Source organism: Artemia franciscana, chromosome 9 (genome assembly GCF_032884065.1).
Source record: "Artemia franciscana chromosome 9, ASM3288406v1, whole genome shotgun sequence".
NCBI lineage: Eukaryota > Metazoa > Arthropoda > Branchiopoda > Anostraca > Artemiidae > Artemia > Artemia franciscana.
The window spans coordinates 10,823,398-10,850,084 of record NC_088871.1 but is presented as its reverse complement, the minus strand read 5'-3'; the positions used below and the strand labels follow the sequence as shown (position 1 = coordinate 10,850,084).

General features: G+C 37.0%; 1 protein-coding gene across 1 annotated transcript in view; it reads right to left on the bottom strand.

Annotated features, from left to right (window-relative positions):
* Window positions 1–709: 709 nt before the first annotated feature.
* Window positions 710–26,687, bottom strand: part of LOC136030989 (tRNA selenocysteine 1-associated protein 1-like) — a 49,420-nt gene continuing 23,442 nt past the window's right edge. Inside the window, exons 5-6 of the mRNA XM_065710146.1 lie at window positions 4,286–4,524; window positions 710–1,388 (exon numbers count right to left, since the gene is read on the bottom strand). Of these exons, the coding sequence (XP_065566218.1) occupies window positions 1,258–1,388; window positions 4,286–4,524 (370 nt within the window). The 3' untranslated portion in view covers window positions 710–1,257. The remainder of the gene's footprint in view (window positions 1,389–4,285; window positions 4,525–26,687) is intronic.

Here is a 26,687-nt window from a genome sequence, read left to right as displayed (position 1 = left end):
TTCTCTTTTCTAAAAAAAAAAATTCACAGAAATAACTGCCGTATCTTGGATGCATACAGAACTTTCCTGTATATACAACGGTCCCATGATAACAGTCAAAATATCATTCTAAGGATCCTATTCTGGAAGGTGTCCCACTGACTGCAGGAAGGTAGGATCAAATAAACAAAGGGTCTTATACAGCGATGGAAACAACCTTGCAAGTGCTTACTAAGAAATTTTTCTCTTTCCAACTTCCTTCTCAAAGAAGGAAATTTCCAGGTGTAGAGAGAAACAGAAACCTACAAAACCAGTGCCATCAAATTTACTAGCTTTCCGCCAGGGAGAGATAGAAGGAGGGTCGTTGTATCCCTTCAATTGAAGGTAAGTTGAAAGATTACATTTTTAGTTACATTAAGTTTTTGGTTGGTATACAGAGATTTCACTTCAATTTCTCTTTGGCGAGGGAGAGGGGAGACGAGAACCACTACTTGTCCTGAAGGGGTAGAGTTCATAATTGAAGAAAACCCCTGTTCTTATCTAATTTAATGCCAATTATACCTCTTGGGTCAGTTTTTGAAACAAAATTTAGACCCTACGGAGGAATGAGGGGGGTGAACCCTTACCCCGATACCCTCATCCGAATGATTTCCCTTTAAATTTGTCTAACATTCAATATATTTTTGCAGTTTCTAAACCTTTTTGGGAATGGTCTTCGAGCATAAGAGCGTGTTTTTCATTATCGTTTATTCATATAAACACAATCAAAACAAACACTTCTTTATGATATATGACAATACTTTCAACATAATCTGAGTAGTTTCATTAAATCTTTGCTGATATCTTGGTTCTGCTTATACATTTATTTCAACTGATACATGGGTGCAGCCAGAGTGAGGACCAAGCGACCGGAGTAAGTGTTACCAGATGCCTGGTGTAAGACGACGGGGTCTTAAAAACCGAAATCCACCGAAAACGCCATTTTTAGCAAAAATGTGCCGAAAGTTTAATTTTCAAAGCAAAATTCACTTTGAAAAGAGCTTAAGGCAAAACCACCTTAAAAAAAGTTGGCCAAATGGCGCAAATATGCCTCATCTGACAATCATCTGACTGATATTTTGTTTGGGTATAACAGGATAAGGCAGGAGAAAAGTCCCTATTAAAATTCATTTCTAGGAACTTATTCAACTTTAAACTCATTTTACAAATTTTTGAGCTTTAGGTTGCATACTGGCTCCCCACACCCAGGCTACACTCATAAAGTGGCATGTATCGTGCTCAATAAACTCCCATAGTTTCAAGGTCTTTTATAGGAGACCATCGTGAATCCTCCAAAGCCTCCCAGAGCTCTTGGTTTCTGTCCATGAATTCGCGATTTAGCTTTTCAACATCAACAGGGACGTCCCATTCTAAAAAGAAAGCAATTTAGGACACTTTACACTTGATTGAAGCTATGGAACTGAGACTTCAAAGAAATCACTTTAGTTGTATGCGTAGACTTACAATTTATACAAATAGACTTAAAATTTATATAGTTAGACTTTATTTATGAATATATAGACTTAAAGGGAATCAATCAATTTATTGGCTAGAGTCAGATTTCAGATCAACCCTGTCAAAAAACCTCTGCATTACTATAGACCTTAACCGGGATTCGAATAATTATTTCTGTCGATTTAAAGTTATTTCTGAAAAATTTAAATTATTGCTGATTATGGAAGATATTACACTCCACAATTTTTTTTCACCGTTACTTTGTCTGTGAAATATACATTGTGAAATATGTACAAATGTCGAAACAAGCGGTCGTGAAATATGTACTTTCTATGTTTGATTCTGAACTTATATAGTGTAAAATTAGCCACTGATTTGTAATCAAAATTCTCAGAAACCTCTTAATAGAGAATTTGGTTGAAATTTGAAACCGTTGGTGAAATATGTAGGCTGACTGCTGCTGACTAATATGTCAGCAGCAGTTAAACACAAAATTAGCAGTTAAGCACAAAAATCTTAAACACAAAATTAGCAGTTAAGCACAAAAATCTTAAACACAAAATTTATCGAATATCACACATTATTTGCGAAAGATTTTCTTAACTTGTTTTGGTTTTGAACTTTAAATACTGTAGTACCAATCCTGTAATAAAAAAGTTGAGATCCTTAAATGAAAATGACGGGAAAATCACTCGCCGCTTATGAAAAATGTAGGTTGCATGCTTTGTTTTGCTGTAGACATTCGTGTTGTGATTTCGGCCTTAAATATGTGTAACAGTGACTCCAAAAACACCAAGGTGTCAACCGTTATGAACATCAAACACCTTTGTCAAATATGAGTGGGCCCTCTTTGGGCCCATACATCCCCAATCCTTAATAATTATGATTTCAGCAAAATAATAAGACATCCATATTTCTAACAGGGTATGTTAATGAATTTTTGAATCGGTGATGCTCTGAATTGGAGATTTGTTTTATCCTTACCCTAGGACTGCACACAATATTTTGCCTCCGGAGGCAGACTTTTTTAGACTCTTCGAAAGCTTTGGTTACTTTAAATTTTGCTCCTATTCATCGCGGGGGCTCAAGGACAAATACAACGTTGAAAATGGGAATGGGTTCCCTTAGATTTTTATGGCACTTGGTATTTACCGAGTGACATATAGCGATTGCAATTTCTGTCAGTCTATCTGTCCCGGTTTTGCTAGTTTGGGCACTTCCAGATAAGCTAGGACGATGAAGTTTGGCAGGCGTATCAGGGACCAGGCCAGATTAAATTTCGTTTTAGATTAAATAGTCAGTTTTAAATATTCGTTTTCTATATTTAGATATACAAATTAAATATTTACGTGAATGACACAACTGGACCGGATCCACTCTCTTTGGGGGAGTTGGGGGGATTTCCAGTGCTTTGGCGAGTTTGGTGCTTCTGGACGTGTTAGGATGATGAAAATTGGTAGGCGAGTCAGGGACCTGCACATATTTTCTTGATAACAGTCGTCTCAGTCGTCTTGATAACAGTGTCTCAGAGCTCTTATTTTAAATCCCGACCGTATCCGGTGATATTGGAGGGAGTTGGAGGGGGAAACGGGAAATCTTGGAAAACGCTCAGAGTGGAGAGATTGGGATAAAACTTGATGGGAAGAATAAGCACAAGTCCTAGATACGTGATTGACATAACCGAACTGAATCTTCTCTTTTGGGGGAGTTGGGGGGTATTTATTCGGAAAAATTAGAAAACTTGAGGTATTTTTAACTTACGAACGGGTGACCGGATCTTAATTAAATTTGATATTTAGAAGGAACTCATGCCTCAGAGCTCTTGTTTTAAATCCCGACCAGATCTAGTGACATTGGGGGGAGTTGGGGGGGACCGGAAATCTTGGAAAACGCTTAGATTGGAGAGATCGGGATTGGTAGAATAAGCAAATGTCGTAGATACGTGATTGACGTAACCGGACTTGATCCGCTCTCTTTGGGGGAGTTAGGGTGTCCAGTGCTTTGGCGAGTTCGGTGCTTCTGGACGTGCTAGGACGATGAAAATTGGTAGGCGTGTCAGGGACCTGCATAAATTGACTTGATAGTCATTTCCCCCGATTCGACCATCCTGGATGCTGAAGGGAGAGGAAAATTAGAAAAAATGAGGTATTTTTAACTTACGAATGGGTAACCAGATCTTAATGAATTTTGATATTTAGAAGGACCTCGTGTCTCAGAGCTCTTATTTTAAATCCCGACCGGCATTAAGTCTCTGATTTTCCTTTTAATGATTTTCCTTCTTGGATCTGATTTTCCTTCTTGGATCTAAGAAATTGCAATTAAATAAGCTCTCCTCCAATTTCATACGATCGCCAGTTTTACTCGATTCAGCAAAAATACAAAAAAAAAACGCAGAAGGCACGTCGCTCGGTATTACGTAAGCGCTCTGTGCTGTGCTGCTTATGATACTGGTAGAAGTTTCAAGCTACAACCTACGGTATAACAATTCTCTACCGGTGGTAACTTTTTCTGCAATGGTAAAGACACTATAGGAGCGTAAAAATATTAATTGGAAAAATGGAAAGAGACAGGAAAAGAGAGGAAAATAAAGAAGAGGAGAAAAAAGAGACAGAAAGGAGGAGGAAGACAGAGCAAGAGAGAGAGATGAGAGAGGAGAGAGAGATATATATATAGAGAGAGAGAGAGAGATAGAGAGAGAGAAAGAGAGAGAGAGAGAGAGATAGAGAGAGAGAGAGAGAGAGAGAGAGAGAGAGAGAGAGAGAGAGAGAGAGAGAGAGAGAGAGAGAGAGAGAGAGAGAGAGAAGATGCTTACCGACAACTTGATAGTCGTCTTCCTCCAAATTAGGCGTAACATAGCTAGAAGCAGCATTTGGAGCTTGTTCTGTAGATGGTGCCTGAGGTAAAACAGAAGTAACTTGAGGTACCCCTTGACCGGCTGTCGGGTATGACTGATAGTGTTGATATGTCCAGTAATTTGCTGCGGCAGCAGCTTTTTCTGCGTCACTACCCACTGCCGTCAATGTTGTCAAAGAAAAACCTGTAGAGGCAGCACTGAAAAATCGAAAACTGTAAGTATGAAAAAGCCAATACTCATATCTTTATATGGTTACACAACGAAGGGGTAGCGATCTCGAGCACCAATCTAAGCAACTCCTGTGAAGATGATTAAGCACGCATCGGATACCGTCAAGGCTGCGGGTGGCCAAATTTTTTAAATGTATAATTTTTACCCAAATAGTCACCATATACTACTAAAGTGCTTCTAAGACATGGGCTAGCCATCTTGACCTTCCACATGAGACCACATCAACTAAATCAAAAGTTTGGATCAAACCAAGTTTTTCGTACATAGCTATAGTTTGATATTTCGGATATAGTTTGATATAGTTATGTATAGTTTAGTCAATCAAACGAGTACCTAAGACTGTCTTTCCAGAATTCCTCGGGAAAACATTTAACAAATCTTCACTCATTCGTTGGAGCCATTTTTGCCCACTGCCTTTACCGTAGCTTCCAATAATCTAATCTTAAATCACAGACTTATCTCCTCATTCTTCCAAACTTCCAATAGCGAAAAAATACCCTGCATCTCTGCTATTCTACTTTTCACATCAACCATCTTTACTAATTATGCTACCCAGGTAAGAGATGGTATCTACTTGACCAATTTTCTCATTACCTAAAATCACCTCTTCACTCTCATTTATTCCAGGTCTACGCGACCAGACTGGCTAATTCCTCTATATTCTTAACATATCAACAAAATAACTTTCCATTATGCCGCCTGGCTGCTGTATCTTTCAGATCCTCGGCAATTTTACCCATGACCTTCGTTTCACAATGCCTTAACTAACACCTTAATGCCGTCCCTACCTCTCTAGCTTTACTCATATGCTCGTAATCGATTTCTTTCCATTTCCTCCATTTTTCTTCTAACAAGCTTAAAACGTCTTCGCTAATATTACTAGCTACGTTTCTATCTTTTCTACCTAGAAAATCTTCTGCCACTTCGCAAGCTATTTTACTAAAATTATCCCATCTAGATTCTACATTGCCAAATTCTAAACTTTCCAATTTCCCACTCAACTGCTCTTGGAAATTTTCTCTCAAATTCTCATGCTGAAGTCTATCGACTTATTAACTACCCGGATAGTAGTTACGCTTCCTAAATTTCAGCTTTAAAACAAACAATTCGTGGTAACGAACAGTCCGGGAGCGACCCGGCTGAGTAAACGAAACGCTAAAAAACGGAACTTCGATGCTAAAATATATATCAAAAGAATCGGATTTTTATACTGATTTTAAATATATAATTGTTATCAATTTTAGTCTTTGTCATCAAAAGTTACGAGCCTGAGAAAATTTGCCTTATTTTGGAAAATAGGGGGAAACACCCCCTAAAAGTCATAGGATCTTAACGAAAATCACACCATCGCATTCAGCGTATCAGAGAACCCTATAGAAAAAATTTCAAAGTCCAATCTACAAAAAATGTGGAATTTCATATTTTTTGCCAGAAGACAGATCAGTGCGTTTTTATTTGTTTGTTGTTTTTTTTCCCAGGGGTCATCTATCGACCAAGCGGTCCTAGAGTGTTGCAAGAGGGCTCATTCTAACGGAAATGAAAAGTTCTAGTGCCCTTTTTAAGTGACCAAAAATTGGAGGGCATCTAGGCCCCCTCCCACGCTCATTTTTTCCCAGAGTCAACGGATTAAAATTTTGAGATAGCCATTTTGTTCCGCAAAGTCGAAAACCGTAATAGCTATGTCTTTTGGGATGACTTACTCTCCCACAGTCCCTGGGGGAGGGGCTGCAAGTTACAAACTTTGATCAATGTTTACATACTATGGTTATTGGGAGGTGTACCGACGCTTTCAGGGAGATTTTTTTGGTTTGGGTGTGGGGTTGAGGGGAGGGGGCTATGTAGGAGGATCTTTCCTTGGAGGAATATTTCATGGGGGAAGAGAAATTCAATGCAAAGGGCGCAGGATTTTCTAGAATTACTATTTAAAAAAAAACAATGAAAATATAAACATGAAAAAGTTTTTTCAACTGAAAGTAAGGAGTAGCATTAAAACTTAAAACGAACAGAGATTATTACGCACATGAGGGGTTCTAAAAAACTTTAGCATAAAGAGCGAGGTATTTAGGAGGAGATAAATATTTCGCTCTTTATGATAAAGTATTTTTAGTAATTTCAACTATTTATTCTACGGCCTTTCTGATTCAGGGGTCATTCTTGAAGAATTGGGACAAAACTTAAGATTTAGTGTGAAGAGCGAGGTATTAACGAGGGGACAAACCCCCTCATATATATAATCAAAAATATATGAATATAAAAGTTTGTTACGTAAGTTAATTCTTAAGTTACGTATATTCTTTACTAATAACAACGTTCGTTGAAAATTAAAGGTTCTAGTTGCCTTTTTAAGTAACCGAAAAATTGGAGGGCAACTAGGCCTCCTTCCCCACCCTTATTTCTCAAAATTGTCTGATCAAAACTAAGAGAAAGCCATTTAGCCAAAAAAAGAATTAATATGCAAATTTCATTTTAATAATTTATGTACGGAGAGCCAAAATCAAACATATATTAATTCAAAAACATTCAGAAATTAAACAAAAAAATAGTTTTTTAACTGAAAGTAAGGAGCAACATTAAAACTTAAAACAAACAGGAATTACTCCGTATATGAAATGGGTTGTTCCCTCCACAATCCCTCGCTCCTTACGCTAAAGTTTGAATCTTTGCCACAATTCTACTTTTTAAAACAATTAAAAACTTTAGCGTAAAGAGCGAGGGATTGCGGAGGGGACAACCCATTTCATATACAGAGTAATTTCTGTTTGTTTTAAGTTTTAATGTCGCTCCTTACTTTCAGTTAAAAAACTAGTTTTTTTATTTAATTTAATATAAACACTACTAGATGGTGACCTTTACTTTTAACATCAATAAAGGCACTCCTACGCACACCACAGTATTGGTACGGAAAAACGAAATTTAACTTGTCTCCACCGAGGCAAGTATGCTTACCGTGGTAGAAAACCTGAATTTGTCAAAAATAAAAGAGATAAAAATAAATTATTATAAGAGGTACATAGAGAGGCATACTAACACTGAAAAGTGCAAGTACGGAAAAAAAAGAAAAAGAAAAAAAGGTTAAAATCAAAAATATTTATTATCTACAATTTTTAAATAGTAATAAAAGTTGAGAAATTCTCCCCCTTTTTAGCAAAACCTTAGCAAAACCTTTGCTTCAAACGGCGAATTCAAACTATGCCTCCTTCTAACCCAGCTGAATAGTCAAAATGGAGAGTTTGCACTGAATTTGTTTTGAATAGAGAGAAGCTAGCCCATCAGTGCGAAGGCCCTGCGGAGTCTTGCAGTAACTGTAAACCAAAAGATAACAAACTGCGGAGCAACAACTGCGAGTATGTCTCTCGGGTACAGACTTATAATTTTCAGTTTAAGTTCATCTTTTTTTATGGAACTGGACAATTCAAGGAATAAATTCTAAGCGGACGAAGCAAGATAAACCGAAACTTCTATGTACAGATATGTTTCTATGTACAAAGTTGCATATAAACATATCGTTTTGATTATCTATGTCATACTTTCAACGATTTCCTGCGGCTAAGGACTGTCTGTAAAAGACGGTTTACGGATGTGAAGACATATTTTAACCAAAAATAAACTAAATCCTAAACGCTCATAGGATACTTGCTTGCAGGAACAAATTGTATATAACTAATCACATAGGACTTGAACCCCATTAAGACGCAGCTAAACCCTAACTGCCAAAATTCCTACAATATTTAAATACAATAGAATGAACGCGCGTGACAACAATGCGGTCTTCTTTCACAAATGTTAGATCGAGCACGGGGATCAAAACTATTAACCAGGTTTGGCTGAGCCCCTCCCCTCTCCCTGCTAATCCCCTGGGTCTTGTAGCAAGTTAATTTGAAAATTACATCCCCCTCCAAACATAGGCTAGATTCTACCAAACCTAGAAAGGCAAAACAAAGAACCTGGCTATTACTTCCCGTGAAGTTTGGTTGGAAACCGACGTCTCTTTCTAGTAGATCTGATGTCAACAAGAATACAGACAACCCATTTCATCTCCTCCTTTAAGAGGGCAACAACTGTAACAATTGACTAAGCTTGGTTGATATTCTCTTTGGTTGATATGCTGATAACTTTTAGTTTTAGATACCCCTCTCCCCCACAGGGGTCAAACCGGAGTTGAAATCTAACGACTTGTTTTGGTAGATAACATAGTGACAACAATTTAGGGATCCCTTTCCACAACAGAAGTTGGATCAGACATAAATTCCTAAAAGACGAATTAGGACAGGAACCTTTGCCGTCCGATGAGTTTGGTTAAGAGCGGGAAAACCCATCTAAAATTTCCTGATGCAAAACCTTATCCAGGGAGGGAGTACCGGGTTTGAACCTCTCCCCCAAAAATATTGTCCAACTTGTAAAAACTTAACAAAAATGCATATAAACAAAGGTTTGATGCGTTTTTTTTTAAGTTTTTTGTCCCTCCAACAAAAATCCTGGATAAGTCCTTGTCCTGATGACAAAAATGGAGGCATTCCTCAATAACTCAGATTCCAAAAAGACAAAACGAGGAAATTAGTTTTCTCCTTCTGCCAGATTTTGCTTAAATCCGACAACCCGCTTCAGTGGACCTCCTGATTGCAAAAATTATTTTGTCCTCTGTAAACCTTTCCTTGATATGCTATGCAGATGACGTCCTTAACCTTAGTCGAACTCTTCAACGTATCACTGAAACTTTTGGAATCCTTGAGCCGGAATATCAGAAAGTTGGGCTTGAATTCAACTCCTCTAAATCTGATATTGTCCTGTGTAACTGGAAAACAAATTCCTCTGCCCCTTCCGTCACAATTGGATCTCACTCTGTTCAACTTATTAATCACCTTATGCATCTAGGTCTACCCATTGCTTCTTCTATCCGACGCACCCGAAAACTTCATGAAAATATCAGACGTTGAATCGCAGCAGCATACGCTTCCATTGTATCTTGTAAACTTCGATTCCACCAACCTCTTCTAGCAAGTCTATATAATGCTGTTGCTTTTCCCCATATCCACTACACCGCACCCTTCTGGAACCTTCTAACTAAAACTGATAAGAGTAAAATCCGATCCATGTTCATTCGCTTTGCCAAGTATCTGCTTCATCTGCCTCCGTGGTACAGAAATCCCACTCACTATTGCGGAATTTAAGGTTGCTGACCTAGAGGTTGCCGTTGCCAGATGGACAGCGAAACAGAATTGAAAAATAGATGGGAATTTAAACGATTGGTCCCACATTCTTAAGCAGTGATGTGTTGTGTTTTTTTCTTTTTCCTATGCTCCGTTTTGCTGTATGTTTAATTGTGACGGGTTTTACAATATTTTTAAATAATAATAATCATTTAATTCTTGTAAGATTGTTTAAATGTTATTATTCTACAACATATGTAGTCGCCGTTTGTGAAGATTTTTTTTCGCACACATATTATGTAAATTATACTCGTTCGTTTATAAGTCTGTTTTTATTATTCTGGTTTTTTTCTTATATTTGCTTGTCTTGTATTTTGCGTCGTGTGTTTTATTGTCGTCTTTATTGTTTTATTATTTTGTTTTCTTTTACTGCACCGTCGTCTTGGTTCTGTATGATGGGTTTTCAAATAAATAAATTCGCTCCCGATCATTAACATTCCATGCAAGTACAGAGGTTGAAAGATCTTATTCTAATTCTGGGGTGTAAATGATAAATTCCGTGGCATTTTATAAACGAAAAGAAAATAAGCAAGAATAAGAATTTCTCTGTAATCAGAAATACATATTTAAAAAAGTGTTCTGAGACATGTTATGGGATATCTTATCTTTTGTACAAAAAAAAATATATCAAACAGTTCGTGGTAACGAACTGCAGTAAGGAGCGACCCGGCTCAATAGTAACCAAAACTCTAAAAAACGGAATTTTGATACCAATAGTTACATCAAAAGAATCGCATTTTAATGCTGATTTTAAATATATAAGTTTCATCAAGTTTAGTCTTACCCATCAAAAGTTACGAGCCTGAGAAAATCTGCCCTATTTTAGAAAATAGGGTGAAACACCCCCTAAAAGTCATAGAATCTTAATGAAAATCACACCATCAGATTCAGCGTATCAGAGAACCCTATTGTACAAGTTCCAAGATCCTATCTCCAAAAATGTGGAATTTTGTATTTTTTACCAGAAGACAAATCACGGATGCGTGTTTATTTGTTTTTTTTCTTTCTTTCTTTTTCCCAGGGGTGATCGTATCAACCCAGTGGTCCTAGAATTTTGCGAGAGGGCTCATTCAAACGGAAATGAAAAGTTCTAGTGCCCTTTTTAAGTGACCAAAAAATCGGAGGGCACATAGGACCCCTCCCACGCTCATTTTTTTCCCAAAGTAGTCGGATCAAAATTCTGAGATAGCCATTTTATTCAGCATAGTCGAAAAATCTTATAACTATGTCTTTGGGGACGACTTACTCCCCCACAGTCCCCGTGGGAGGGGCTGCAAGTTGCAAATTTTGACCAGTGTTTACATATATTAATGGTTATTGGGAAATGTAGAGACGCTTTCAGGGGGATGTTTTGGTTGGGAGGGGGGGGGGGGGTTGAGAAGAGGGGGCTATGTGGGGGAAATTTTCCATGGAGGAATTTGTCATGGGGGAAGAAGATTTCCATAAAGGGGGCGCAGCATTTCTAGCATTCTTTAAAAAAACAATAAGAAAATAAATATGAAAAAGTTTTTTTCAACTGGAAGTATGGAGTAGCATTAAAACTTAAAACGAACAGAAAATATTACGCATATAAGGGGTTCACCTCCTCCTAATACCTCACTCTTTACGCTAAAGGATTTTTAGTAATTTCAACTATTTATTCTACGGCCTTTGTGATTCAGGGGAGAAAACCTTCTCATATATGTAATAAAAATATACGAACATAGAAGTTTGTTACGTAAGCTAATTCGTAAGTTACGTATATCTTTTACTAATGAAAACGTGCGTAAAAACTAAAAGTTCTAGTTGCCTTTTTAAGTACCCAAAAAATTGGAGCAGCTGGGCCTCCTTCCCCTCCTTTTTTCGCAAAATCATTCGATCAAAACTATGGTAAAGCCATTTAGCCAAATAAATAAATATGCAAATTTTGCTTTAATTATTCATCTGCTGAGAGCCGAAATCAAAACATGGATTAACTAAAAAACATTCAGAAATTAAATAAAAAAAACAAGTTTTTTTAACTGAAAGTAAGGAGCGACATCAAAACTTAAACGAACAGAAATTACACCGTATACGAAAGGGGCTGCTCCTTCTTCAACGCCCTGCTCTTTACGCTAAAGTTTGACTCTTTCTCTTAAATCTACATTTTAAAACAGTAAAAACTTTAGCGTAAAGAGCGAGGCGTTGAGAAGGAAAAGCCCCTTTCATATACGGGGTAATTTCTGTTCGTTTTAAGTTTTAATGTCGCTCCTTACTTTCAGTTTAAAAAAACTTGTTTTTTTTATTTAATATATATAAAGACAAACTTATTAGTCGTTAATCAGTCTCCGTTTAGGTTCGCGTCATTATAAGACTATTTTTCTGCTTGTCTTAAATTTTGATTAATCAAAAATTCAACAAAAAAAGTTTTTGAAAGAACGTAAAGAGCTATAATAAACCAAAAAAGAGTTAAAATAAAGTCAAATAATTTTCCAAACTTAAATCACCACAAATCATCATCAATAAATAAATGAAACAAAAAACAAACAGAAATTACAACAAATAACCGAGTTGACCACAAAATAATCAGTTACTAAGACGAGTTGGCTGACGACCCCCATGTCTTCTAAAGACCAGAACATAATTTGCATTTTAAGCGACTCAGCCGAATAGTAACCAACATTCTAAAAAAATTGAATTTTGATAGCAATAGATACATCAAAAGAACTGAATTTTTAAGTTGATTCCAATTATATAAAGTTCACTAAGTTTAATGTTACCCATCAAAAGGTACGAGCTTGAGAAAATTTACCTGATTTTCAAGAAAGGGGGTGCCCCCAGAAGGAAAAGCGATACAAACAAAAATAACACCATCAAATTCAGCATGTCAGCGAACACTACTGTGAAGATTTCGAGCTCCTATCTACAAAAAAGAGGAATTTTTGTATTTTTTGGCAGAAGAAAGAACACGAATGCGGGTTTATTTGTTGTTTTTTTTTGCTTGTTTGTTTTTCGTTGTTTTTCTCAGGGTTGATCGTATCAACCCAATGGTCCTATAAGATCAGAAAGGAGCTCTTTCGAACGGAAAGAAAGGCCCTAGTGCCCTGTTTTAGTGACCAAAAAGATTGGAGGGCACCTAGTCCCCTCCTAAGTCCATTTTCTCCCTAAAAATATCGAATCAAAATTTTAAGATAGCCATCTAACGCAGCATAGTTAAGAGTTCTACTCTGTTTTTTTTTTTTTTTTTTTTTTTTTTTTTTTTTTTTTTTTGGAACGATGGCTATCTCAAAACTCAAGACAACATTAAAACCCAAAGCGAGCAGAGATTATTCCGCATATGAGGGGTTCCCCCCCCCTATTCGATGTCTTGCTCTTTACGCTAAGACTGTTATCACTTAAAAAAAAAACTTTTTTATTCTAATTAAACGGCCCCCGTAATTCAGGTCATTCTTTAAAAATTGGGACAAACAGTCAAACTTTAGCGTAAAGAGTAAGGTACTGAGGAGGAGGCAAGCCTTCACATACGGAAGAATTTCTTGTTTGTTTTGAGCTTTAATGTTGCTCCTACTTTCAGTTGAAAAACACTTGTTATTTTTGTTTAGTTTCTGTTCGTTTTTCAATCAAAAAAACGTTTTTCAAACGATTTTCTGTTCGTTTTTTTTTCAGATAAATCTGGCTCATCCTCCATGAAATATACCCCCCCTCGTCAAGCTCCCTCCAGACAGTTCCATCCTCGCTGAAAATAACGATGATCTTTCAATATTGTCTACATAATTTTTATTAGGCTGTTTACCAGCCGGGTTATTCATAATTTTATTAAAATCTTCTCTTTTAATTTCATGCTCATCTGAATTGTCATTTTTGTTGTTAGTGTTAACTCTCGATAGATACCCGGGTAGAGATCGGGCGATAATCGTATGAACGATGGTAACGCAGATAAGTTCATTAAAGCGCAAAAATAGGCAATGGCACGAACTTGAAATATGTATATTGCATTTGGATTTTTCACCGAAATATTAACCTTACCACTGTGGATATGGGCGTTTTCACGCATCAAGTGTATGATAACAGGTTCTTCGGGAGCACCTCATTAACATGCAAGTGACATAGACTGACAGTGAACATAAGCATAAATCTATTCGTTATTGACACCATTTTGAGCATCGATCTTCATGCGATTGGTTCATATCAAATTTTATAAATAAGTTTTCTATTTTACACTGATAGAATCATGCGCTGTATTATAAATATATACAATTATAAGTATAAATTTTCATCCTAGTTATAATTTTAAATGTCAATATTACAGATCAGAACCATTTTGAGAATCAATTTTAGTGTTAGTCTCATTCATTACTTACATCTCATATGACTTAATATTTCATTATCATATGAGGGTACAAACAAGTTTACATATGAATGAGTTTAAAAAAGAAGGTAAAGAATTTTTAATGAAAAACAAATATTGTTCCAGGATAAAGCTTTTTAAACCTACAAGAAAGATTTCAAGTTTACTTGAAAGATTTCATGATTACTTATAGGCCCTTTTGAACATCCAAACGGGAAATCAAAATTAAACCAAACCTTCGTAATAAAACGATATTACAATGACAAAAGAAAAAGCATATACCGTTGATAATAAACATTTTAGAAGAAGAAGAGATAATAAACATTTCCAAAATGTAAATTTTGGCATTAGAATTCAATAATTTGGATAGAGTTCAATCTTGGAAGCCAAATCACGTTTGGGGAGTGGAGCGATTGGTATTAAAACAAAATTGAGTAAATGTGTAAAAAAATTGATAAATTTGTGGTGAGATTGGAAACACCGATTATCTCTACACATATTTCGCCGTTTTGCGCTAATTTGTCAAAACAAAATATATCTGACATTTCATTTCATAAGAGTTTCGACAGGTTGCGGCTAGTCACAGCCATGTGACAAGCTACAAAAACCCTGCTGGAGATATGAGCAGTTTGGATTGTTTTATCCAAACTAAGCTTTTAATTGTTTTAAAAAATAGAATTCTGGCAAAGAGTCAAACTTTAGCGTAAAGAGCGAGGGATTGCGGAGGGGACAGCCCATTTCATATACGGAGTAATTTCTGTTCGTTTTAAGTTTTAATGTCGCTCCTTACTTTCAGCTAAAAAAAATAGTTTTTTTTTTATTTAATTTCTGAACGTTTTTGAATTAATGTATGTTTGGTTTTGGCTCTCCGCACCTAAATTATTAAAATGAAATTTTTTATATTAATTCTTTTTTTGGCTAAATGGCTTTCTCTTAGTTTCGATCAGACGATTTTGAGAAATAAGGGGTGGAGAAGGAGGTCTAGTTGCCCTCAAATTTTTCGGTTACTTAAAAATGCAACTAGAACTTTTAATTTTTAAAGAATGTTTTTATTAGTAAAAAATATACGTAACTTAAGAATTAACTTACGTAACAAACTTTCATAATCTTATGTTTTTATTATGTATACGAGGGGGTTTGTACCCTCGTTAATACCTCGCTCTTTACACTAAATCGTAAGTTTTGTCCCAATTCTTTAAGAATGACCCCTGAATCAGAAAGGCCGTAGAATAAATAGTTGAAATTACTAAAAATACTTTAGCATAAAGAATTTATCTCCTCCTAAATACCTCGCCCTTTATGCTAAAGTATTTTTAGAACCCCTCATATGCGTAATAATCACTGTTCGTTTTAAGTTTCAATGCTACTCCTTCCTTTCATTTGAAAAAACGTTTTCATGTTTATTTTTCATTGTTTTCTTATAGTAATGCTAGAAAATCCTGCGCCTTTTTCATTGAATTTTTCTTCCCCCATGACAGATTCCTCCAAGGAAAGATCCACCAACATAGCCCCCTCGCCTCACCCCCACCCCCAAACAAAATAAAATCCCCCTGAAAACGTCTGTACACTTCCCAATAACCATTACTATATGTAAACACTAGTCAAAGTTTGTAACTTGCAGCCCCTCCCCCAGGGATTGTGGGGGAGTAAGTCATCCCCAAAGACATAGTTATTATAGTTTTCGACTATGCTGAACAAAATGGCTATCTCAAAATTTTGATTCGTTGACTTTGGGAAAAAATGAGCGTGGGAGGGGGCCTCGATGCCCTCCAATTTTTTGGTCACTTAAAAAGGGCACTAGAACTTTTCATTTCCGTTAGAGTAAGCCCTCTTGCGACATTCTAGGACCACTTGGTCGATACGATGACCCCTGGGAAAAAAACAAAACAAAAAACAAATAAACACGCACCCGTGATTTGTCTTCTGGCAAAAAATACAAAATTCCACATTTTGTAGATAGGAGCTTGAAACTTCTACAGTAGGGTTCTCTGATACGCTGAATCTGATGTTGTCATTTTCGTTAAGATTCTACGACTTTTAGGGGGTGTTTCCCCTATTTTCTTAAATAAGGCAAATTTTCTCAGGCTCGTAACTTTTGATGGGTAAGACTAAACTTGATGAAACTTATATATTTAAAATCAGCATTAAAATGCGATTCTTTTGATGTAGCTATTGATATCAAAATTCAATTTTTTAGAGTTTTGGTTACTATTGAGCCGGGTCGCTCCTTACTACAGTTCGTTACCACGAACTGTTTGATACATTCCGAACTAATCAAAGAATTAAGCTAGATGTTAACATTTTCTCTGTCACAGTCTCTCTGACTTCATTTTGGCTTATTAACCTCATAGGGAGTTTAGAACGATTATTTCATTCCGTTTATTATCTATGGACAAGCAGCTTTGTCAACAACTTAGCACTTCATGGCGGACTTTGAGCTGATGTAACTGAGAAGTAGAAGACCGGTAAGTAAGGTTAGGGCTTCTCCTGAAAAATGCCTAAGTTCCGTCTTGCAAGACGAGTGTATTTAAATGCTCTGTGTGAGAATAAGAATGGTTCGTGGCCAAGCGCAATGACGAAAATTCTGCATGAACATGGTCTGAATGAGCTATGCAAAGAAGGTGCAGACATGGACGTGGATATCGGTGCAATAAATGAAGAAGAGATTGGGAGGTTATGGGATCTTGAGGTTCAATTTCGACATGAGGAGGTGGCAAAGACCTAGTCAGTACAGTTGTAAGCAACAGTTGGAAAGGCATGGAAGGAAGAGATCTAATTTAAGGCAGAAGTGCGGGGGGATGATCCAGGTCACCCGTTAAGGAAGAAGGGAATATATGGGCCAAACCAGGCAGCAGAATGGTCTTTAATTTTGACCAATATGAAGGAGCATTGGAGAAACACTAGAGACTAGGACTGAATCATAGAACTCTTTTCTGTGGGTATAGGATAAATGTGTTTACGCGTCTCATATTATGTGTTATCACCCGTTGGTTGGTTTTTCGTCCATTTTGTCACGGCTCTTTCTGGCTTCTGTATAAAAGGTTATAATTATGATTATGCAGAATACACTTTCACATACGACTTTCAATTTCTACCATGACTTGTGTTGAAGCATTATGAGTATGAGGCTAACATTGAAAGATGGAAGCCCAAAAGCAATACAGAGTGAGCATACATCTCAAAAATGTATTTTGTATTTATGGGTTTTTGAAGTTACTTAGCATAGTCTATTTGCTAACTTACACTTGGTAAAGAGTGTTGTTCCTCACATGCGTCGGGTTTTCCTTGGAATTATCATACATAACAGATGTTCATAAAAAGTTAGAAGTGACACAAAGAAGTGAAAGCTTTTAATTGTTTTAAAAAGCAGAATTGTGGTAAAGAGTCAAACTTTAGCGTAAAGAGCGAAGGATTGTGGAGGGGACAACCCATTTCATATACGGAGTAATTTCTGTTCGTTTTAAGTTTTAATGTCGCTCCTTACTTTCAGTTAGAAAAACTAGTTTTTTTTATGTAATTTCTGAAAGTTTTTGAATTAATGCATGTTTGATTTTGGCTCTCCACACATAAATTATTAAAATGAAATTTACATTTTAATTTCTTTTTTAGCTAAATGGCTTTCTCTTAGTTCTGATCAGACGATTTTGAGAAATAAGGGATGGGGAAGGAGGCCTAGTTGCCATGCAATTTTTCGGTTACACAAAAAGGCAACTATAAATTTTAATTTTTAACGAATTTTTTTATTAGTGAAAAATATACGTAACTTAAGAATTAACTTACGTAACAAACTTTTATATTCTTAAATTTTTATTATGTATATGAGGGGGTTTGTACCCTCGTTAATACCTCGCTCTTTACACTAAATCGTAAGTTTTGTACCGATTCTTTAAGAATGACCCCTGAATCAGAAAGGCCGTAGAATAAATAGTTGAAATTACTAAAAATACTATAGCATAAAGAGCGAAGTATTTATCTCCTCCTAAATACTTCGCTCTTTATGCTAAAGTATTTTTCGAACCCCTCATATGCTTAATAATCTCTGTTCGTTTTAAGTTTCAATGCTACTCCTTGCTTTCAATTGAAAAAAACTTTTCCATGTTTATTTTTTCATTGTTTTTTTTTATAGTAATTTTAGAAAATCCTGCGCCCTTTTCATTGAATTTCTGTTCCCCCATGAAATATTTCACCAGGGAAAGATCCTCCCAAATAGCCCCCTCCCCTCAACCCCACCCCTAAAACCAAAAAAAAAAATCCCCTGAAAACGACTGTACACTTCCCAATAACCATTATTATATGTAAACACTGGTCGAAGTTTGTAACTTTGAGGCCCCTCACCCAGGGACTGTGGGGGAGTAAGTCATTCCCAAAGACATAGTTATTATGGTTTTTGACTATTCGGAACAAAATGGCTATCTCAAAATTTTGATCTGTTGACTTTGGAGAAAAAATGAGCGTGGGAGGGGGCCTAGGTGCCCTCCAATTTTTTGGTCACTTACAAAGGGCACTAGAACTTTTCATTTCCGTTAGAATGAGCCCTCTTGCAACATTCTAGAACCACTTGGTCGACACGATGACCCCTGGGGAAAAGAAAAGAAAAACAAGAGCTAAGAGCTCATATGGCACTTGTGACGAGGCGAGAAGAGCTAAGAGCCAAGAGATCATATGGTATGAGCTCTAACAAAATTCTATGAATCAATAGATTGATTTAAAAAGGAAAATAAGAGGCTTAATGCCGGTCAAGATTTAAAATAAGAGCTCTGAGTCACAAAGTCCTTCTAAATATCAAAATTCATTAAGATCCGATCACCCACTCGTAAGTTATAAATACCTAATTTTTTCTAATTTTTCCCCTCCCTTTTGCCCCCCAGATGGTCGAATCTGGGAAAACGACTTTATCAAGTCAAATTGTGCAGCTCCCTGACACGCCTACCAATTTTCATCGCCCTAGCACGTCCAGAAGCACCGAACTCGCCAAATCACTGAACCCCTCCCCCCAACTCCCCCAAAGAGAGCGAATCCAGTACGATTCTGTCAATCAAGTATCAAGGACATTTGTTTATTCTATCTACCAAGCTTCATCCCGATTCCTACACTCCAAGTGTTTTTCCAAGATTTCCCCCTCCAAATCCCCACAATGTCAAAAGATCTGGTCGGGATTTGAAATAAGAGCTCTGAGACATGAATTCCTTCTAAAAATCAAATTTCATTACGATCCGATCATCTATTCGTAAGATATAAATACTCCAATTTTCATGTTTTCCAAGAATTCCGGTTCCCCCCTCCAACTCCCCCGAATGTCACAGGATCTGGTTAGAATTTGAAATTAGAACTTTAAAGCACAAGATCCTTCTAAATATCAAATTTCATTAAGATCTGGTCACCCTTTCGTAAGTTACAAATACCTCAATTTTCAAAATTACCCCCCCCCCCAATTCCACCAAAGAGAGCAGATCCGGTCCAGTTATGTCAGTCACGTATCTTAGACAGGTTTCTATTCTTCCCATCCAGTTTCATCCTGATCTCACCGCTTTAAGTATTTTCTAAGATTTCCGGTCCCCCCAACTGCCCCCCCCCCAATTACGCTTGATCCGGTTGAGATTTAAAATAAGATATCGGAGTTACGAGGTCCTTCTAAATATGAAGTTTCATGAAGATCCGATCACTCCTTCGTAAGTTAAAAATACGTCATTTTTCAGAATTACCCCCCCCCCCCGCAATTGAGCGGATCCGTTCCAATTATGTAAATTACGTATGCAAGACTTCTGCTTATTTTTCCAACCAAGTTTCATCCCAATCCCTCCAATCTAAGCGTTTCCCATCATTTTAGGTCTCCCCACCCCAAACTTCCCCCAATGTCACCAGATCCGGTCAGGATTTAAAATAAGAGCTTTGAGACACGATATCCTTCTAAACATCAAATTTCATTGAGATCCGATCACCCGTTCGTAAGTTGAAAATACCTCATTTTTCTAATTTTTAAGACTTACTCCCCCCCCCCCCCCCAACTACCCCAAAGAGAGCAAATCAGTTCCGATTATGTCAATCATGTATGTCGGACTTGCGCTTATTTTTCTCATCAAGTTTCATCCCGATCCCTCTACTCTAAGTGTTTTCCAAGATTTTAGGTTTCCCCCCTCCAACTCCCCCCAATGTCATCAGACCCAGTCGGGATTTAAAATAAGAGCTCTGAGACACAATATCATTCCAAACATCAAATTTCATTAAGATCCAATCACCCGCTGATAAGTTAAAAATACTTCATTTTTTCTATTTTCTGCGAATTATTCTGCGAAAATGAAGTATTTGACAGACAGACAGACCGACAGAATTGGCGACTGCTATATGTCACTTGGTTAATACCAAGTGCCATAAAAACACATAAAACGAATATTTCGAGAGAACAACCGCCTCTCTTCTTTAGTGCATACAAACTGATAAGATCAAGGAAAAAAACAACAAACAAACAGTTTGTTGTACTTTGTTGTGCGGAAAGTACAACAAAACCAATGAAAAAACCGCCTAAAAAATTATATAAAACTCAATAAAAGACCAAAAATTGAAAGAATTAAAATCACCTAACAAACAATAAAGTGATTTATTTTTTGTTTTTTCTTGATCTTATGGTTTGTTCGCGCTGAAGAAGAGAGGCGGTTGTTCTCTTGAAATATTCGCTTTCTGTGTTTTTTTTTTCAGTATTTTCATTTTGCCTTTAAAGACCCCATTTTTGATCGTTTTCTTTCTTTGTGTCACTTCTAACTTTCTATGAACATCTGTTATGTATGATAATTCCAAGGAAAACCCGACGCATGTGAGGAACAACACTCTTTACCAAGTGTAAGTTAGCAAATAGACTATGCTAAGTAACTTCAAAAACCCATAAATACAAAATACATTTTTGAGATGTATGCTCACTCTGTATTGCTTTTGGGCTTCCATCTTTCAATGTTAGCCTCATACTCATAATGCTTCAACACAAGTCATGGTAGAAATTGAAAGTCGTATGTGAAAGTGTATTCTGCATAATCATAATTATAACCTTTTTATACAGAAGCCAGAAAGAACCGTGACAAAATGGACGAAAAACCAACCAACGGGTGATAACACATAATATGAGACGCGTAAACACATTTATCCTATACCCACAGAAAAGAGTTCTATGATTTAGTCCTAGTCTCTAGTGTTTCTCCAATGCTCCTTCATCAAACAGTTCGTGGTAACGAACTGTAGTAAGGGGCGACCCGGCTCAATAGTAAACGAAACTCTAAATAACGGAATTTTGATGCTAAAATATACATCAAAAGAATCGGATTTTCATGCTGATTTTAAATATATAAGTTTCATCAAATTTGGTCTTTATCATCAAAGGTTACGAGCCTGAGAAAATTTGTCTTATTTTAGAAAATAGAGGAAAACACTCCCTAAAAGTCACACAATCTTAACGACAATCACACCATCGCATTCGGCGTATCAGAGAACCCTCTAGCAAAATTTTCAAGCTCCTATCTACAAAAATGTGGAATTTCGTATTTTTTGCCAGAAGACAAATCACGGGTGCGTGTTTATTTGTTTGTTTTTTTATGGCACTTGGTATTAACCAAGTGACATATAGCAGTCGCCAATTCTGTCGGTCTGTCGGTCTGTCGGTCCCGGTTTTGCTACTTTGGGCACTTCCAGGTAAGCCTGGACGATGAAATTTGGCAAGCGTATCAGGGACCGGACCAGATTAAATTAGAAATAGTCGTTTTCCAGATTTGACCATCTGGGGGGAGTGGGGGCCCGGTTAATTCGCAAAAAATAGAAAAAATGAAGTATTTTTAACTTATCAGCGGGTGATTGGATCTTAATGAAATTTGATGTTTGGAATGATATTGTGTCTCAGAGCTCTTATTTTAAATCCCGACCGGATCTGATGACATTGGGGGGAGTTGGAGGGGGAAAACCTAAAGTCCCGGTTTTGCTACTTTAGGCACTTCCAGGTAAGCTAGGACGATGAAATTTGGCAAGCGTATCAGGGACCAGACCAGATTACATTAGAAATAGTCGTTTTCCCGATTTGACCATCTGGGGGGGGGGGGGTAGGGGCCGGTTAATTCGGAAAAATAGAAAAAATGAAGTATTTTTAACTTATGAGCGGGTGATTGGATCTTAATGAAATTTGATGTTTGGAATGATATTGTGTCTCAGAGCTCTTATTTTAAATCCCGACTGGGTCTGATGACATTGGGGGGAGTTGGAGGGGGGAAACCTAAAATCTTGGAAAATCTTAGAGTAGAGGGATCGGGATGAAACTTGATGGGAAAAATAAGCGCAAGTCCCAGATACATGATTGACATAATCGGAACTTATTTGCTCTCTTTGGGGTAGTTGGGGGGGGGGGGAGTAAGTCTTAAAAATTAGAAAAATGAGGTATTTTCAACTTACGAACGGGTGATCGGATCTCAATGAAATTTGATGTTTAGAAGGATATCGTGTCTTAGAGCTCTTATTTTAAATCCCGACCGGATCTGGTGATGGGGGCGGGGAGTTGGGAGGGGGAAACCTAAAACTTGGAAAACACTTAGAGAGGAGGGATCGGGATGAAACACGGTGGGAAAAATAAACACAAGTCCTAGATAGATGATTGACATAAACGGAACGGATCCGCTCTCTTTTGGGTAGTTGGGGGGGGGGGTTAATTCTGAAAAATTAGAAAAAATGAGGTATTTTTAACTTACGAACGGGTGATTGGATCTCCATGAAATTTGATTTTTAGAAGGATATCGTGGCTCAAAGCTCTTATTTTAAATCCTGACCGGATCTGGTGACATTGGGGGAAGTTTGGGGTGGGGAGACCTAAAATGATGGGAAACGCTTAGATTGGAGGGATTGGGATGAAACTTGGTTGGAAAAATAAGCAAAAGTCTTGCATACGTAATTTACATAATTGGAACGGATCCGCTATATTGGGGGGGGGGGTAATTCTGAAAAATAAGAAAAATAACGTATTTTTAACTTACGAAGGAGTGATCGGATCTTCATGAAACTTCATATTTAGAAGGACCTCGTAACTCCGATATCTTATTTTAAATCTCAACCGGATCAAACGTAATTGGGGGGGGGGGGGCAGTTGGGGGGACCGGAAATCTTAGAAAATACTTAAAGCGGTGAGATCAGGATGAAACTGGATGGGAAGAATAGAAACCTGTCTAAGATACGTGACTGACATAACTGGACCGGATCTGCTCTCTTTGGTGGACCGAGTCTAACTTTAGGTTCTGACCTTCTCACAAGTGCCAAATGAGCTCTTGGATCTTCCGACCTCGTACCATATGAGCTCTCGGCTCTTCCGACCTCGTCACAAGTGCCATATGAGCTCTTAGCTCTTGTTTTTTCCAGTATTTTCATTTGGCCTTTAAAAACCCGATTTTTGATCGTTTTCTTTCGTTGTATTATGGCAGGCCAATGTAGTTTAAGAAATTATCTAAGTTAGAAGTGGGCTAATTTGGTCACAAATCCTAAGAGCTGGGGGCCTCTGTAATGGATGGAACGGATCAGGAGCACGCAAATACCCCTTCTACCTGTAAACGCCCTTGTGATCCCACATGGTATTGGATCTATTTTCCAAAAAAGACATTTTTATACAAATGATTGAACTTCAAAACAAAAAAAAATCTTTGGGGGAGACGTGATACGTCCATTCCCAAATGCCTAGACAAAACACTATGCAATTAGCTTACTTTAGTTTATACATTAAGGATGGAGCTAGAAATATGACACCTTGTTGAAATGATAATTATCCAAACACTTTAAGGCGATACGGTACCTTAAAATCATTCCGCGAGACTCATTGTCGTCTGACCGTGAGGGTTCATTATCGAATTCTCCCAGAGACTACGTATCATCGAGAACTGTCAAGAATGTATGGTTTGACCGTGAAATTTGAGTGAAAATATAGTGAAATTTTGAGTCCCTTTGTAGGCAGACTTGTCAATCAAGTTGGCAACACCACAGGGAACTCCCGCAGCTACCAAATTGTTCATATGATAATTCATATGAGCTGAGTTTAGGCGTTTTCCTAGCAGGTATGCTAGAACATTTTTAAGGACTGCCCTGTCCTGAACTTTAATAAAGAAAATTCTGCTCCATTAAAACAAAAAAGGAATATTTACACTTTCTAATGATTTAAATTTCATTAAAACGGATCATCTCTACCTTCGGCACAAAACTCGAGAAGTTAAATGAATTTCTAAGATTTCCGAGAAATTAGGAGTTGGCTTTTAGTTTACTGTTATTTATTTGGATGTCTTATTCCCCCTATATTGACACCCTAAAAGTTATGGCAAGACCGCCCAATCAATAGTAAATAGTTCGGCCAAGCAAAAGAAAACTCACATTGGATGAGATAGGGTGACCCTATAAGGTGCCATATAACCTTAATCTATATAATCACAGGGTCCAAATTGAGCCCCGAACATCCTCCTAACTTTGTTCGTATACAAATAAAAATGCTCCACCAATTCATTGTCATTCATCGATTACATGTGGAATGATCTTGAATGACTAAATCTAAAACATCAAAATTGGATAGCATCAATCAAATCAATAGCCTTGTCTAGGCCTAGTTTTTCAAGCTTGTCTCCCCATGGACCTATGTCATATATATACATGTATGTGTGATTAATAAATAAGTGAACTTGAACTTGAAATCAATAGCCTTAATCATTATAGTTTACAATCTAAAGCTTGAGGGTATTTCACTTTACAGAAAATATCCAACATAATATGATGAAATTTTAGCTTTGAAGAAAGCATCTAGCCCTATTACTACTCCTACTCGGACCCCGTATACCAAGACTACCACTACTCGCACCAGGATTATTCCTACCAGAAATATTATGTCCAGGACTATCTTGACGACAACTAATAACTTAATCGTATATGTTTGATCAGTCCACATGAGGGGGAGGGCAACTATATATAACTGATGCTGTTCAATCTATTTCCTTTTGCCATTAAGTGACAAAAAAATGCACATTATATATTACATTTCAAATTGGAATACATTTACTTCTTTAATTCCAGTTTGCAATGAAGCCCGATAGCCATCCACAGGGGAGTAATTTGCTATTCAGCAGGAGGCAACTAAACTCTCACAACCGCAGTTTGCCTCAACCCCTTCCCCCGACCCCAGTTTGCCCCCCTGAAATTTAGGTTCAGCAAACATCTTGCCAAAACTAAGATAAGCATTCATAATTCAAACATCCAGAGAAACAGGTCAGTTTTCTTTAGTATATCTTTGCCTTTATGGTACTATTTGGCTCATTTTTCACAGTCAGTTTCACTTGATTTTGTAAAATTGGCTCCTAATTCGCCCCCCTCCAGGATTTCGACGAAATTATGCCACTGGTTCCCAGGGTATACCCTCAGTATCTTAGGGTAGTACTGAGGTTATGTTTGTCGCTGATAAGAGTTGTAGCTTGAAATTAAGACAAATTTATATCTATTCGCGAGATTAATTAGTCCTATTTCAATTCAATTTTAGCGTTTACCCAGTGGTGAACTGCTTTACTAATTCTAAAAAAAAACTACCAACAAATTTATCGAAGTTCCTACAGCCAGATTTATCGCTCAAATGCGGCTCAGCTGATATGTTTCAAGATAATTGTAAGCCTAAAGTATTCAGCTAGTTCAGTGCTACTGAAAGGGGATTCAGGGCTTTTTTTCTTTAAGCAGTGCTAGATTAGTTAGAAAGGTAAAATTTTAGGAGAAAATAATTAGATTATTTAGAGTTTGGCTTCTTAAATCAGCTTATTTGGCGATTTTGAACGATAGCAGACGTGGTGCGTGGCCAAATCAGGTCAAGGAAATACTGGACCGTTGTGGACTATCGGAGGTATATAATGAAGGAAAATACCCAACGGATGAGAGCGTGTTAAAATGAAAAGAGGTACAGCAAACCCTAAACGACTAAGAAATCCAAGAGTGGCAAGCGCAACAGAACCAACCTTTGTCTTTGAGGTTTCACTCCCGAGTTGAAGAGTGTTGAGGGGAGAAGGCCTATTTAAAACATTTCACAAATTAAGTCACTATGGTAAATATTATAGGCATACACAGGACTGGTCCGGGGGGAGAGGTTAAATGATTTTTTCTAGGTTCTGGGGTCAAATACTAAAAAAATATTTTGAAGGTACTATTTTTCAATTGTAATGGGGGTATTTCATATAAATCATGGAGAGACAGGGGAGAAGAATTTCTAGAATCCCCCCATGTCATGGAGTCGTAAATACTGAATTTCAGCGATATTTTTTTTTAAGATTTCCTTTGAACGCTTTGGTGTCCATCTCAATTTTTTAGCCAGTTCTGAATTTTCATTTTGGGTTTTCTGTTTTTTTTATTCAAAGTCTTTACTTTGTTTTCTTGCCATTTTTGGATAATTTTTCTAAAATCTGTGAAGATGACTTCTTCGATATATAGGAAAAGACGTTCAGTTTTGACCAAAATGTTTTTTTTTTTAATTTATTTAACACCCCTCAGTTTTTGTTTATAAATAGTCTCTGGATGTTTTTTCTGGCTTTACTAAAAAAAAAAAAAAAAAAAAAAAAAAAAAAAAAACAGAACACGTCAGTGGTACCTAAGA